This window comes from Tenebrio molitor, chromosome 8 (assembly GCF_963966145.1).
Source record: "Tenebrio molitor chromosome 8, icTenMoli1.1, whole genome shotgun sequence".
Lineage (NCBI taxonomy): Eukaryota > Metazoa > Arthropoda > Insecta > Coleoptera > Tenebrionidae > Tenebrio > Tenebrio molitor.
Window position 1 is genome coordinate 14,190,833 of NC_091053.1, and position 16,543 is coordinate 14,207,375.

At 36.1% G+C, this 16,543-nt stretch overlaps 2 protein-coding genes across 5 annotated transcripts in view; both read left to right on the top strand.

The window, feature by feature from the left end:
• LOC138136524 (protein tramtrack, beta isoform-like) overlaps positions 1 to 16,543 on the top strand; it is a 108,262-nt gene that overhangs the window by 79,143 nt on the left and 12,576 nt on the right. For all 4 annotated transcript variants that reach the window (XM_069055741.1, XM_069055740.1, XM_069055742.1 and 1 more), the window contains exons 4-6: positions 15,548 to 15,678; positions 15,730 to 15,838; positions 16,000 to 16,085. In XM_069055741.1, coding sequence (XP_068911842.1) covers positions 15,548 to 15,678; positions 15,730 to 15,838; positions 16,000 to 16,085 — 326 coding nt within the window. The remainder of the gene's footprint in view (positions 1 to 15,547; positions 15,679 to 15,729; positions 15,839 to 15,999; positions 16,086 to 16,543) is intronic.
• LOC138136530 (uncharacterized) lies at positions 12,626 to 13,703 on the top strand. Its single transcript, XM_069055753.1, has 4 exons — positions 12,626 to 13,035; positions 13,089 to 13,288; positions 13,337 to 13,496; positions 13,547 to 13,703. Exons 2-4 carry the CDS (start codon positions 13,136 to 13,138, stop codon positions 13,657 to 13,659), a joined length of 426 nt encoding a protein of 141 aa, XP_068911854.1. The 5' UTR covers positions 12,626 to 13,035; positions 13,089 to 13,135; the 3' UTR covers positions 13,660 to 13,703.

Genomic DNA, 16,543 nt, shown 5'->3' on the forward strand with positions numbered 1-16,543 from the left:
TCACTACAAAATGAAATGTACTGCCAGACTGATTACTTATGGGAGAGTTGTGGAAATTATTAACGATCACAATCATGCTCCTTGTGTTAAAGGACATCACGATAAAATGGCGATAACACAAAATATGATTTTTATAAAGAAAACAGAATATTAAAGAGAAACTGTCAAATTGATTTTTGACGATATTTAGTCAAGTTGGCTAGGTTTATATTGTTTCAATCTCGAAATGTCAAAAAAAGTAGGGAACAGTCTCAAATGTAAACTTGTAGTAATTAAAATGTGTAAACAATACTCGTAGTAACATTTTGCTCTTAGTAGTCGTCTACTATAGATTTTAGAGAGGAAATGAAATAATTTTGAAATGACGTTTGAATTATTTTTAAGGTTGGTACTTTCATGTCACTGTTAATAAACCTTCCAATAAAATTGTTTGGTACTTTTTTATTAAGTCTGTGCGGCGACATTTTATTTAAACACTTCGGTAAGTATTTTTATTACATTGATAATATAAATAATAAATTGATTATTATATTTTATTGACACTTTCTTGCGTAGGCTGTCACTTGACATTTTTTATGATGTGTAAAACAAAACAAGATGGCACTGTGGTATCAACTCTTTAAAAGAAAAGTCCTAAATGAGCACAGTTGTAGCGGGTGATTCAAAATGGTTGTGGATAAATATGGCAACTATGTACGAAAATGTATGTGGCAACTTGATAGAGTTGACATTTCTTTGACAGTTCATAGTCGCGCAATTTTGAAAATTGTCAAGTCAATGTGATATGGTATAAAAAAAAATCAAATGCACGCATATGAAATGTCGTACAAATGTCAACTCTACCCAACCCACGTAGTTGCCACATAAATTTTCGTACATAGTTGCCATATTAATCCACACCATTTTGAATCACCCAGTATCTTTATATTGGACCGATTTTGACCGCTTTTTTCAAAAACAATTAAGACTCAATTCTGTTCTAGAAGCTCCCTGATTTTTAACACCTCAATGCGCTCTTCCACACGACAGATATTTTCTTTGTCGTCAGAAATTTTATCGTGTCAGTCGATAAAATATGACTGGTGTCGTTTCCGTCCAATCAGGTGCTTTACTTGTGTCGTCTATTTGTAAGTTGTGTTTGGGGGACAACTACTGAACTTGTGGTATTTTAGGTTCGATCTATGTTGTGGCGGCGACAAAAAACCCAAAAATTATTTTCGAGCAGAACATGTTCACCATTTGCATCAAGTCCATGGACAAGACAAGATGGCGCTGCACGGCCTACTTTAAGAGTAAGTGCAGGGCCAGTCTTTTGACGTACGGGAAATATGTCAACGCCAAGTTTCAACACAATCATCCACCGACGGTCCAAGATCCCGACATTATGGAGAACGCGATGAGGCAGAAAGTGTACATTTTGAGAAGCGACTAGGGAAAATCCTATTTTCAAAACGAGATTGGAGTGTAGTTACACTTTGTGTGACCACTTGGTGTATATATTATTAAGTTTTCGGTTTTGAATGCTTCCTAGAAATCAGATTATTTTTGCTAGTAAGTACTTAAATGTCAATATGCACAATGACTGAGTTTACCAAAGGTCTATTTATGTTAGAAGTAGAGTTTTCTATATTATATTGTTGCCAAAATGCGAGGTGTTGGCTCAAGTAAGTTTTTAGAGATATATAGTATCGTTATTGTTGTTTGCAATAGAGAAACAATTATTTGACAGTTGAAGTTTTTCAAAATTTTCTCTCTTATTTTTAGGTTAGAAATTGTTTTTCAAAAAATTGTCGTCTACGTCCGGGAGTCGGCAATTTGGAATTACTTGAACTGCGACTTTACAAATTTATCATATTCACAAATAATTTTTTTACTGACGTGGAATCACATTTTTGAAATTTTGGAAAAACGAAAATGCAAATTTTTACCAAAAATACTTTTTTTGACACTTCGATCGGTGCATCTTTTTTCGACATCTTAAGTAACTCGATGTGATGATTTTTTTGGGTTATATTTTTTATACAAAAGTGTTGGAAACTTGATCAAGTGAATTATTATTAACACAGAAAAGATATACCCAGTTTAATTTTACACTTTTTAACAACACTGAGGATTTATTTTTGATGTTTTTGTTATATCTTGACAATTGGACAATACACTTGAAAAATCCAAAAATCACTGTGTATATAATTTTTCAAAAATGTTATACACAACTCGATTTTTAACCGACTTAACAAAATACAGTCGTAAAGAAATAGTGAGCAAATTGTACTTATTGACTAAGTAACGAGTACCCACGGTACAAAATTAAAACAAAACATTTTTTTATTGTAAATATTTTGTATTTCGCACTCGTTTCATTCAATAAATTTTGTTCTTCCCGATTGACTGTTTTTGTTTGTAACCAATTTTCCTTTTTCTATTCATTTTTTATCTTGTTAAACTTCTATCGGCAAGGTAAGTTTTTATTCCTGTTTCGTCTTTTTGTCATTTTTAACTAACATCCAGAACTTTCAGGGCAACTTAAAAAAATCAAGTCAAGAATATTTTTATCAAAACGCAATCACAAGACCAGGTGGCACTGCAAGATCAATTACAAAACCGCCATCTTTGTACATGGCGGTCTAGTTTATGGTTGTGGACGTTGAAGATGACAATCAAGATCTAGAATATGATTTTTGTTATTTTTCTATTTCCAATAAAAGAAAAAACTGAATAATATTCCAATATTATTAATGTTTTTGTTTTTTAATTTATCTTTTCGTGAATGTTTCACATACAGTGTCCCAGAGTTGCGAAAAAGCTCCATAACTTGTTTGTTATTACCCCATCGCCAAACTGCAGGTACTTACCCTGTCAGGGCCGAACTCGACTATTTTACGCCTAGCAATTTCGGCAAACATTCTGAAGAAATTTTCAAATAAATTACGTAATGAAGTTGAAATTATTCAATATTCAGTTTTCTAAAATATCTATTTTTCATTTAAAGAAAAATCCTTTACTTGCTGCGAATCGTTTCTATCATAAACTGGAATTTCACCAGTACTGACCTGAAAAATGGTTTCGCGGGAGCCGACAGCCCTGCGTCAAAAAGATTTATTGGGAGGCCATCACATTACGAGCTGTCTTATTCAGCTCTACCATAAACGGTCTTGCATTCCAGCTTTCTTTAACTTGATATTTGATCGCAATTTTCACTATTACCTAATTATAATTCAAAGTCGGAAGTGGATCAATCAAAAAGGTGAGGAGTTCTGTAACCAGTAGAGGGAAAAAAACTTTTAATATTTGAACCAATTTGATATTAAATCGCTATAAAGTTAGCTCCATCACAAAAATGTAATTGAAAAAAATTGATCATGCTCAATCATAGAATATTAATTGTAGATTGTGCCTACCGAGTTTCAGAACTTTTGGACAATTATTAAATGTGTAATCGCAAAAATGGTAAGTGTTGGACCACCCTGTATATACCGCAATATTTTCCGAATATGCAGTAGAAGCGTAGCTATCATCTAGAAAAAAGAAAAAGTTGATATCTTTAATAACAAACAAGTTATGGAGCTTTTTTGCAACTCTGGGACACTCTGTATATCGTTGTATCCCTTGAATTTGTGATTAGAGTTGGCACTGGAACTGTCAACACATGTCTAATTTTGAACTATGGCGGCAAACTAAAACAGAAAATGGCGAATTAAACAATGTTACAACACATGCTGAAAGTGTTCACTATTTTGTTCTAAGGACAAACGGGCCTTTCGTTTGACTCCACTGATTTTGTAACATTAATTTACACACAAATAAGTGTATCGATTCAAAAAGACCTACGGCTTCAGTTCCAGCGCCAACTTTAATAACAAATTCAATGGATCGCTCGATACAAAGTGATCAAAAAGAAAACAAATCAAGAGTGCTACCTCATCTTTTATTTCGTCGAAACGTTTGTCTACTTTAAATTGTACCATATTTATACAGGGTTATTCTAAATGATTGTAGTCGAAGTAGGCGTGAAAACTGAATGTAAAATTTATGGTTGCCGCTCCACATAAAAAAATCATCAAAATGATGTGTTAAATTGGGTGCAAAACAACTCAATATTTTAAAAATTGATTGTAGAACAACTCAATATTTCTGGATTCAATCGTTAATTTAACAAAAATAAATAAAATCCTCATCACCGCACTTTTCACCTAAAAAATGACAGTGATAGCGACACAACTGACAGTTCCCATGAAAGCGGCAAAAACGTAATAACATGGGCATGGCCTATTTCGACTACAATCATTTAGAATAACCCTGTAGTTGCTATGCTATGTCGTTTATTGGTTGCCTATTCACCCCTTTTCGAAAATAACATTCGAAAAAAAATGATTTCTCTTCAGTGGTAAAACCCATTTTACCACTTATTCTGGGATAATTGTTGCTTACAATTACAGGAAACATTCGTAAACTGAAATGGAAAACTTTCTTTCAACAATAACAATAAGACCATTGCGTTAAAATTGACATTTCAACGGAAAATCTGCTTACCAGTAGCGTCGCGTTTGGCACTAAAGCTGGTAAATTACGAATGTAAAATGTTGCTTTGGTTTATTTTATAAATTTTCTCCATAATCAGATAATAAAATGCACAATTATAATTACAACGTCTAAAATGCATGAGGTATCATTTATTATAAAGTAGCGTTTGAGACCACAAATTGTCTACGCCCATGCATGCTTATTTGCATAAGATTCCGCTACAACATGACCGATAATTTGCAATGCCTGCTCTGATTTGTTTTCTTTTTGGTCACTTTGTATATCACGTGACGCTAAAACCTGTTCAAATAGATTTACGCCTTGTGTAAAATATTGTAGTTTCAATTTGGTTGTAGGTCGTAAAATTTTATTGGATATTATGAGCGATTAACGGGCACAATCGTTGGGTTTGAAAAGGTTGGGAAGCGGCGCGTGCCGTTTGCCGTACAATGCAAATATACCAAATGTACAATACAACCCTGCTTAAAATATTACCTGCTAGTGGTAAACTAGGATTTATAAGCCCCGCAAGATCTTTAACTTAAAGTACCATAAAATTTTACGACCTACAACCAAATTGAAACTACAGTACACTGGATGTTTCTCCATTATTTCACCGGAAATGATCTTGAAAAGTTTGTTTTACAATTTCCTTTACAGAAACTTTCAAAAATGACAATTTTTTTTGGGTGATCGTAATTTGTTTTCTTGAGTAGATTATTTACAAGATCGCTAATGCAATTTTAATTCTTTTAATTCAATGCATTTCATTGTTTCTCAAATGTTCAATATCAATTATTTTTTCCAAATCGTGTTTCATTTAATATTTATAACTTTTTTTCCTTTTCAGCGAAACCAAAATATTACGGAAAATTTCAATTTTAATATTTGCATACTTATGTAGAGGTGTCCCAGAATGAACCAGCATAATTTTAACCACGAGTTACTGGCTGCATGTAGAACTCGGAAAAAATATTTAAAAAATTCTGTCAAAAAATAAAATGACATTTAATTTTCGAGGGATAATTTTTTTAAATTGATTTTAGTCTTCTACGTTGTCCCACAACCTTGTAGATAAAATTTCGGCACATTTTAAAAATACACCCGTGTATATCATGTTTTATAAAATGTACGCCAATGCGAAATAACCTATAGGAAATATGCTTTAAAACAAGGAAAATCCAGGTTTGGTGCTCACCCGGTATGTGTAAGTCGGATATATTTTTTTTAATTTCTGTTCCTACGAGTATTACGTTATAGTTGTAATAAAAATTATATGTAATTTAGAGAAGTACACTTCTTCTCACAAGTAATATCTAGGTATCTCAATTTGTACAACCAACCGACTACCCTGCATATAAACATATTCTCAATTTGGGCAAGATAGTGCGAAAGCGCACACTGCTGATTTAAAAATCTGTATCCACAAAATTGAAATACATATACACAAATTTCGCCACTGAAAGATCCAGATTCGATCGCAACGAAATTTTGTGGTGGGATAAAGCGCCGCCGACTTCTGTTATCATTTTTTGAATTAGTTTTTACGAGTTTTTAATCAAGACAAATCATTTTTGGTGTTTGAATTGTGAAAGGAAGTGTACACACAATTTTTTTTACCTTTAAAATATTTCAAAAACTTCTCAATGTTCTTGTACACGTTTATTTCTTTTTTCTGTTTAACCTCTTCATATTTTCAGCAGAAATGAAACATTTTTAAAACACTCGGGGTAAGTTTGGAATTGAAAATTTCGTAAAATTTTGAAAATAATAGTACCTAGCGTGTTTTTTGTAGCGACTAACAGAAGTAGCTCAAAGGTAACGGTATTAGATTAACCCCTTCGATCCTCTTTCATCCATCCCTGTACAAATTTTTTGGTACACCATGTATACATACGACACCGGAACTTCAAACAAATAAACATATTTGTTGTTCTTATTTGTTTTTTTTATTCTAATTATTATTTTTACTAAAGTCTAATTTCCACCCTTTCTATTATTTGTTACTTTTTTTTTTCTAATCTTAAGTGGTGGTGGCTACTTTGACTCACTTTTTAGTTAGTAAAATTCGTCGAAACGATCCCATTTTGACACGTTTGCATTTTTCAGATGTGATTTATGTTGCCCCCGGCACAAAAAACCCGAAACTAATCGTTGATAAGAACATTTTTACCGTTAACACGAAAAGCATAGAGACAACAAGATGGAGATGCACCTCATACTTCAAAAGCAAGTGCAGAGTGACCCTGCTGACGTGCGGCAACGTCGTCAAAATAAACCGCCAACACAACCACCCTCCGGTCTTGACCAACAGCTGCGTGAGGGGCTCGCAGCCCCAACGTGTCCAAATAATAAGGGAGCCCAAATGATTTTATAACACATCAATAAACTCTTCCAACCAGACCTGCTTATTTTATTTTGCGATGATCTGCTCGAACACCGCACGGCACACCTTTTACTTTTGTTATTTTCGATTTGTCGCACCGTCTTTAGCGTTTTTGTACTTCCAGGAGTTATCCACTTTCTCCAGGGTCGGAGTTTCAAGCACCCCTTAATTTTATTAAACGGCGACGAGTTTTTTCTCCATCAGAAACGCGCTAACTCCACCAGGTGGCGCTGCAGGGCCTACCACAAGACCAAGTGCAGGTCGGCGCTGTGCACTTACGGCAAAATCGTCAAAATTTACAACTATCACAACCACTCCCCGTACGCCAACCACCACGACGTCGCCCAGCTCATCAGCCAGAGTGTCACCATCACCAGAAAAAAATAACCTGTAGCTTATCATTTTTTTAAAATAAACTTTGCTCTTTTAATTGTCTTTTTTACTGCGCACTGTGACCCACCCTGGTTGCGTCACTAACTAGCGATTTTTTTCAGGGGCGATTTTCGTGCGCAAGGTCCAGAAGAACCCGAAACTGATCGTTGATAGCAACGAGTTTGTGACACATCAAGCCAGAAAGGAGAAGACAAGGTGGCGCTGTAAATACGTCGCTCAGAACGTGTACACCGTACGAAATGAAAAATAGTCACAAACTCGCCCCGCTTGATCACAAACTCGTCCCACTTGATGGTCACAAACTCGCCCCCCTTAATCACAAACTCGCCTGCCATCACAAACCGTTTTTTGTGACGAAATTTTGAATAAAGTGTTTATCTGGAGGTGTTTTTTTTTTCTTCGACTCGTCCTCTTTGGGTTCCGGCTTGGTCGCCGTTTTAACGCTCGCTCTTTCTAGGTACGATTTACATCACTAGGGGGAAAAAGTACCCAAAGATCATTTTGGACAATAACGAATACCAGATTTACCAAAAAGACAAGAACAGGACGAGATGGCGGTGCGCCCAGTATTTCAAAACAAAATGCAAATCGCGGCTTGTGTCGTATGGGCGCGTTATTAAGATCAACCACGGACACAACCATTTGCCTTTTGTTACCAATCTGGGGGAGTTGCAGTTCTCCACTCAGACCGTTAAGCTAGTAAGAAACCCGGATCCCTAATGTAAGTAGCGAATGCGCGCGGGCCGTGTCACGTCGCTAGGCTAGTCGGTTTGTGATGAGATTGCGAAGTTGTACTGAAGTAGTTTGTTTTTCAGTGCTCGCGACGTATATTAAAGGTTCGAGGAGCTTTCCGCAGCTGATCGTCGACAACCACAGGTACATGAAGCACAGGAGTTCCCAGAGGGTGTCCTACTGGAAGTGTCATCTTTACGACAAGGGCTACTGCAAAGCCAGATGTACCATTAATGTGGACCAGACTATACGGTTAAGTGGGAAGCACACCTGTGCACCTGTCTCGTCTAGGAATAATTTTATCATTTTAAGTCAGGAGTACTATTCTATCAAACCGACTAATTTTCAGTTGATGTGGGATTGTGACCAAACAAAAATAAACAGAAATAAGTTTGTGATGGACAATTAAAATCACAAACATGTTCTTGTAGAAACACTATGTATTGTTATTATTATTATTATTATTATTCTCGATGTCCTCATCTCATGTACCTATCTAATATGTTGTATGTTTGGAAAAGCATTTTTAGCAAAAATATACTTAAATATACATTTTTCCAATTGTACAGGGTGTGTCTTCTTTTTAAAACAAACGAAGAAGCTTTTTACTAATATTTACCCTCCAACAATGATAGAACTTGTGGTCTATAAGAAAATGAAAGTGATGATTGGTTCAACCATAACGTACAAAACGAACGCTGTCTCATTTTTTTGTTACAACTCAAAGGTACAAGATTTTATTAAAATATGTGTGTGGAGAATGACATTGTACCTTACAGGTGAGTGAATTGTACGAAAAATTAAATGTGAATGGTTAGGCGGCGAATTTTGTGTTTCACAAACTCGCTCAGTCTCGGCAACTGAACCGAAATATTCCAGTTCTTCGAGTTAACATCGTAAAGAGTACTGGCATCACGTATTCGCTTCTGTATATCACATCTTCGTGTCACAAATTCGACCCACCAAAATCTAGTCATTGGAAGTACGAAATTTTTGGCACATCACAGAAGTCTATGATTTAAGACGGAGCACAAAGCTTGTTTTTTTCATCGTAAAGTATTCTCATCACATATTCGTAATCACAAACTCGGCTAATCGCTAAATTTGCAGCAAGCAACCTTCACGGAGAACTTTTCTTATGTGATTTCTAAATCTAAAATCTCAAACTCGCCTATTCTCACTACACATTCATCACTTGATAAGGGTGTTTTTTTTTTTAACTACAAAATAAGCTTGAGTATATTTTTTTCTCTAGAAATGGAGAACTTATTGTGCTTTTTAAAAATAAGTGATGAGCTGATGACTGGTGCAAAAAATTTCTCTTTTTTTTATATCTCAAAGTTTAATTTTTCAGTAATTTCGTGAGTGGTATGAAAATAATATATAGGGTGTAATCGAAATACACGGAATAATTTTAACCACGAGCTACTGGCTTCATGTAGAACTCGGAAAAAATATTTCAAAAATTCTGTATCAAAAAATAAATTGACATTTAATTTTTTAGGTACAATTTTTTATAGTTGCTTTTAGTCTTTTACGTTGTCTCACAACCTCGCAGGTAAAATTTCAGCACATTTTCAAAATACACCCTTGTATATAATCTTTTATAAAACGTACACCAATGCGGTTTCCTTGTTTTAAAGCATATTTCCTAGAAGTTACGTCGCATTGGCGTACATTTTATAAAATATGATATACAAAGGTATACTCGTATTTTAAAAATGTGCCGAAATTTTACCTACCTACTATAAAAAATTGTAGCTCAAAAATTAAATGTCAATTTATTTTTTAACAGAATTTTTTAAATATTTTTTCCGAGTTCTGCATGAAGCCAGTAACTCGTGGTTAAATTTATTCCGTGTATTTCGATTACACCCTGTATTTTATCACAGGTGAGCAAAGTACAAGAAATATTTGAACATTAATTGATAAGCGCCGAATTTTGTGATTTTCTAAATTTTCCATTGACAAACTCGTTCAGTCTGGGCATCTGAAATGAAGTTTTCTAGTTTTTCGAATGAATGCTATAAATTACACTCCAAATATTCGCCTCCTTGTATTAAACCTTCTCATCACAAACTCGACCGACATTGAAAATATGGGATTTTTTGGCGCATCATGCACTAAATTATCAGAGAAATCTTTGGCAGTAACTTTATTATCCTACTCATCACATATTCGTAATCACAAACTCGGCTAGTTTTTAAATTTGCACTAAACAACCATCACAAACCTTTTCTTATGTGATTTACTAAATCAAAAATGTACAAACTCTCCTATTCTCGTCACACATTTGTCACCTGATCTGGCTTTTTCTTTTTTATTATTTAGTAGTATTTTCTCTAAAAATTTAAATAGAGTATAAAGAACTCTTTCGAACAATGAAAATGATGATGAATCCAACCGCTAATTAAAAAAACAGAACATTAAAAAAAAAATGTATGTTTTTTGAGAATTGGTGTTAAGCGGCGAATTTTGTGAGATTTTTAATTTTCCTTTCACAAACTCGCTCAGTCTGGACATCTGAAATGAAGTTTTCTAGTTTTTCAAATGTACGCTATAAATTACTCTCCAAATATTCGCCTCCTTACATCAAATCTTCTCATCACAAACTCCACCAACATTGAAAATACGAGATTTTTTTGGCGCATCATACGCTAAAGTGCTAAACCATCAGAGAAATCTTTGGCGGTGACTTTATGATAATTCTCATCACATATTCGTCATCACAAACTTGGCTAGTCTTTAAATTTGCACTAAACAACAATCACAAACCTTTTCTAATGTGATTTACTACATCAAAAATATACAAACTCTCCTATTCTCATCACACATTTGTCACCTGATCTGGATTTTTTTTTATTTAGTAGTATTTGCTCTAATAATTTAAATAGAGTATAAAGAACTTATTATACTCTTTCGAACAATGAAAATGATGATGAATCCAACCGTTAATAAAAAAAAAAGAACATTCCAAAGAAAAAATATATGTTTTTTGAGTATTGATGTTAAACGGCGAATTTTGTGATTTTCTAAATGTTTCTGTCAAACTCGCTCAGCCTGAACAACTGATTTTTTTTACAGTTTCTCAAACGTCCTAAATTACACTTCCATCACATATTCGCTTCTCTACATCACAAACTCAACTAACAAAAAGGTAGCCATCAAACCTACTGGATTTGTGGTGCATTATATAGTAAACCGTCACAGAACTCGTGTAGTGCCTCAACGTATCTAGGACAAGAAAAAAACCTAGTTTCTGTGTTTTAAATCACATTCTCATCACATATTCGCCAAATTCGCCTAGGCGTTACGTCCACTCTCAGGGACCCATCACAGAAAGCTTTACTATTGATTCACCAAATCAAAAATGCACAAACTCTTCTGTTCTCATCACACATTTATCACTCGATTTTTTTCAACTTGTTGGTCTACAACAAATGCTTTTTAGATATTACAACGATGATCACGAGGAGCAGCAGAGGACATCCCCTACTGGTTTGGAATGGGTACAGATACATCAGGGATAAATTCAAGTGTGACGTCGTTTTCTGGAAGTGTAAAGACCACAACAAATACTCTTGTCGTGCCAGGTGCATAACGCGTGATGGTATACTCACGGTTAGAAACACAACCCATACACACCCATCACACTAATCACTTTTAATCGTTAACTTTGTAATTGTTGTAAATAAAGAAATACCAATTTGAGACTGAGAACACCATGAATGTCATTACATTGTAGTGAGTAGTTGTGAGTTTGAGAGTGAGAATAAGTGAGTGAGTGCTGTTTTTATGCAGAAGTAGTGACAAGTTGGTAGAAAAGATCGATCACATTGGTTAGGATTTTTTCTGACTGTATTTTCTTTCAGATTTTGCCTACTTGGTTAACCAGAAGGGCCAAAGCTCGCTGATATTCGAAGAGAACATTTTCTACGTAAACAGACGGTACGAAAACACCGTGTTCTGGCAGTGTTCGGAATACAAGAGGTTGAAGTGTAAATGCAGGTGTACCACCACAGGCGACGGAAAGATCAAAAGGTCACTAACCGAGCACAATCACCCATCCAACAAGGACAAAGTCCAGGACAAGATCGACAAAATGAAGTCTTTCACAACCTACCATTCTCATGTTATTTAACACAAACCCAACAAAATAAAGATATTTTTGGATCATTTTTGTTTTTCTTGGTGCAAATCTAGCAGGCGAGGTAGGTAGTGTCATTGTCTTGTGCCGTGTGAGACCGAGTCGGAGATGTTGGCACTAGCACATTTTTATTTTAGGTTTTACGTTCATGGTGAACGACAAACAACAGATCATGCTGATCTACAACAGCAACATCTTCCACGTCAACAGAAGGTATGACAACAAGATTTTCTGGAAGTGCATGAACTACAGGATCACCAACTGTAAGTGTAGAGTGACAACGTCGCAAAACGAAATCAGACAGTCTAGTGTCGTGCACAACCACCTCCCCCACACCGACCAGATCCAGGTGAAGGTCAGGTCTAAGAAATACAGAGCTACTTCCTGCTACAGGACCATCTACAACAGTCGCTTTTGTCCAGAAAGCTACAAGAAGACACTCATTATATAGGGTGTCCACGAGATGTTAGCAAATTTGTGGTTAATAGCGTCCCAAGGGTTTTCTGTAGGACTCAAATCAGGCGAACAAAATGACGATTTTGTTTAGGAGGAGTTTTTTGACATTCTTTTTGCTGCAATGCCTATTACTAGTAGTTAGTAGTTAGACTAAGTGTAAGTAGAGTGTAATGTTAATGATGGTAATAAGAATAAATGCATATTTCCTGTTTTTGCATCACATTTAGTATTTTACCCACTCCTATCAACGAACAAGACAAAATGACAGAGATTCTAAGACGACCAAAGTAAGTCAATTGTATTCAACTCGGGGTGTAAGGACGGCGCTTTTGTTTGTTGGCTGTACTGATATTGTCTTTTCCTGGAGCACGTCGCCCTAGAAAGATCGCAGAAGTGTTAGGTGAGTCCAGAACGATCCAAGTCACTTTTCTTCACTAGTTTCAAATCTTCTAGAGCATTTGGTGGCGCTCTCTAGCACCATCCTCCTCTACGTAAAGTCTATGGACAGCAGACTGAGAGATCTGGAAAGCAGAGACATCAAAGAAGCCGAGGACTTGTTGATGATCGAGAGCAGACTGCCGTTGAGGAGCATCGACTCCTTGCAGCAATTCGAGATAGAGTTGGCGTTCAACGAAGAGTTGAAGTCGAAATTTGTGAGTTTGTGATTGTTGAGATTTTGACAGTTCGAGTGTTTTTGACAGGTCCAGTACATCAAAGGAATCGGAGGGCGGCACGCTAAAGACAACATCAACAGGATTTTGAAGCGCGTCTACAGCAACGAGCTTGGAACGAAGTGTTCGTGGCTCGGCCAAAGACAGAACTACCGGGTGTGCGACTTGGTCAACATAAAACTGATGAAAGGTGAACGGTACGTCGTAGCTTGAGTGTCGGGCTTGATTGTGTCGTTGCAGACGAAATAATCAAAGCGCACGCTTTGAAGGAGCTCGAGTTCGAGAGCTACGCCAGCGAGTGGTTCCGACTGAGCAGGTTGCGCCTCCAGAGGGAGGAAGGGACTAAAGAATAATTTATTTTATTGTAACGCACACAAAATACATAACTATTTTATTTCCCGAGTGTTTTATTGGTGTTTTGCCGTGTCCGCAACGGTTGAACTCACTATACTTTTTTTTCTTCATTTTTCTAGCCCAACGAGATCACTTCCAAAGAGGAAGATTTTCGCCAACAGTTTAAAAAAATCAATATGGCGATCGAAGAAAATCGAAAACTTCTAAAGCTTCACAACTGGAACTTTCTCACTTTCAGTCTCTAAGAGCAGTAGATTTCGTTTATTCCAAAGATTTTCTAAGAAAATGTGTCTAACTTCTAATGAAGAGCGTCGTCTTCTCATTCTTCATAGTTGGAGTGGTAAATCTGGTATAAAAAGTGGTAATCGGTGGTTTTGTCTTGGAAGTGGAAGTCAAAAATTTTGACAAGTTGTACAAAAGGTTAAGCTGATCTTCAGCGAGTACCACAACGTTTTGCAGTTGTTTTTGATGACAAGTGGACTGAAGAGAAGTGACTCGGAAGAAGAAATCACGAATACTCTGGTTGATTGTCCGAAGAACAAAATTACAACAGATCAAAATACTTTTTTGTCAAGAATTTAAAATAAACCTATACTCGAAATGTTTTGGATATGGATTGTCAAACTCAAGGTCGCTTAAAACTTATGATTGAACTGTACTATTGGGGACACGGAAAACTGGGCAGATGTGTCATTCAGTTGTCAAAATTTCTAAACCATACAGCTGGTTGCAAAAAAAAACGGGAACTGTCAGAATAAAATTGACACATTTTTGCAATTTTTCCATAGTGTGAAACCTTCTTACGGGAGATAGGTTAGATTTAACGTCAAAATTCAATCACATTTTTAAAAATCACTTGATAGGTATTGTCAAGTAGACAATTAATTGACAAATCGACAAAACCAAATTTACATTAGGAAAATTTTCATTTCCCGATTTTTTTGAAACCAGCTGTACCTTAGCTAGGTACTATTAACCAAGCTTAAGTTAATTTGACAGTTGTTTTGAAAATATCAATCATAATGACAGTAAAGGTGCATTTACATTGACACTTTTTGAAATGACAATAGCAGACTGCCCAGGATTCCATGTCCCTCATTGTACTTTAGTGAGATCTGTCATAAATTCCAATAACCTTATGCCTTATGTAGTGCCAACTTAACGACAAGTCCCCAATCCACATCCATAACGTTTCGACTGTACAAAGTATACAGTTTTTGTGTTTGCGCTTAACCTATTCAGTATGACAGATCTTCCGGAAATGACATCTGTCAATATTGACAATGTGATCAAATACTAATGGTAAGTACTGCCGAGAAAAAGTGTCAACTTGAACGGTCTCGGTTTTGTGTTTAGCTTTAAAACTTCTTCTTTCTTCTTCTTCTCGTCGATTCATCTTAACAATTTGTTTCTTTTAGACAGACCCACTTTCTCCAAAACGCGAAGAGGCAAACTGTGCATGATATTTAAGGAGCATTTGTTTTACAAAAATCAGAACATCCCCGGAAAGACGTTTTGGGTGTGCGGAAACTACTACAGGAGCAAGTGCAAGGCCAGATGCGTCACAGACTCGACAGGTCGGATAGTACGGACTAGTATAGTGCACAACCACCCTCCCCCCGTGGACAAAGTCGGAGAAGTGAAGAGTTGAAACGATTTTTTTTGCTGTTTATTTATTTTTTATTAATAATAATGATGATAATTGTTTCTGAGTCTTGTTAATAAACCTTCCTGGTGATCTTGTAATAAAAACTGAACGAAAACTTGTCGAACGAAGGTGTAAACTTGTTTTTGATGTAAGTACCTAGTTATAGGAAAGCCTAAGATTATTTTTGAATTTGTGTTATTGTTGTTGAGTGTTTTGACATAAAATTTCATCATTTTCAGATCCTCTAGAGATGCCAATTGTTAAAATTGAGAAACACAGTGACGACGAGGATGATTCTGCGGATAACAGTACTAACAGTACCATTGAGAACAAGTCGAGTCCTCAAGGGTGCGAGTCAGTGGGTGACGAGGTGGGCTCCAGAGTGTCAAGTGCTCGATAAAAATTAACTCTTTGATTTTAGCTGTTCGGGACTCAACTGAAAACGATCAGAATACAACTGAAACAGACCATTGAAGAGAACAGGCAACTGAAGAAGGAGCTGATGCAGAAGACGTTGCAGTTGCATTACGGTAAGTCCTGGGTTATTGAAATATAAGAATTAGAAGTTGTGGTTGTTCCCAGCGAATCCAGAACTTGTGTCTCAACTGTTTGTTCTTTGCACAGCTTGTACGAATAGAAAGAACGTCAGGTCCCACTTTGGAACACATGCTGTTTATTGTTATTGTTTTAGATGTAGCTACGGGGCAGGTTCCTGCACAAGCCTTACAGGGAGAAATTTGTCAGGTTCCCATTATTGGAGAGAAACGTGTAAAAGAGGTGAGTTGAAATGATAGTTTTGTTATAGTTGACATTAAGATGGGGGATGAAATGCGACGATCACCCACCAGGTGGCGCATTTAGATGACTTTTGACAAATGTGGTCGTGATGACACTTCCAATTCTCTTGAAGTGTCAAACGTTTCTTGACGCCACAACGCCACATTCTTAACTTTTAATTTAAATGTTCTCACGGTATTAGCAACGCCACAGTGATTAGTGATAGTGATAGATACCGGCATAAATGAATGTTACTTTTTTTCTAAGCCTTTGGGTACCGTGTCCATTTCAATAGACAAAAATTTTTCATTTGTGTTTATGGACTGAGTTTAGCTCTGACTTGCCTAAGTCACGCTGACCGTGCTAATGGACACCTATTTCAATGCATAAACAAGGTTGGTAGAACTGACTAAAATTACTCCCTAGGATTTAGGGATATTCGTTACTAGGTTGCCATA

Bases quoted from the DNA above. Each gene is read 5' to 3' on its own strand.
- LOC138136530 (XM_069055753.1), top strand. From the start codon at position 13,136: ATGGACAGCAGACTGAGAGATCTGGAAAGCAGAGACATCAAAGAAGCC. The intron at 13,289-13,336 runs GTGAGTTTGTGA...TGTTTTTGACAG, and splicing joins AAGAGTTGAAGTCGAAATTT to GTCCAGTACATCAAAGGAAT. The intron at 13,497-13,546 runs GTGAACGGTACG...GTGTCGTTGCAG, and splicing joins CAACATAAAACTGATGAAAG to ACGAAATAATCAAAGCGCAC.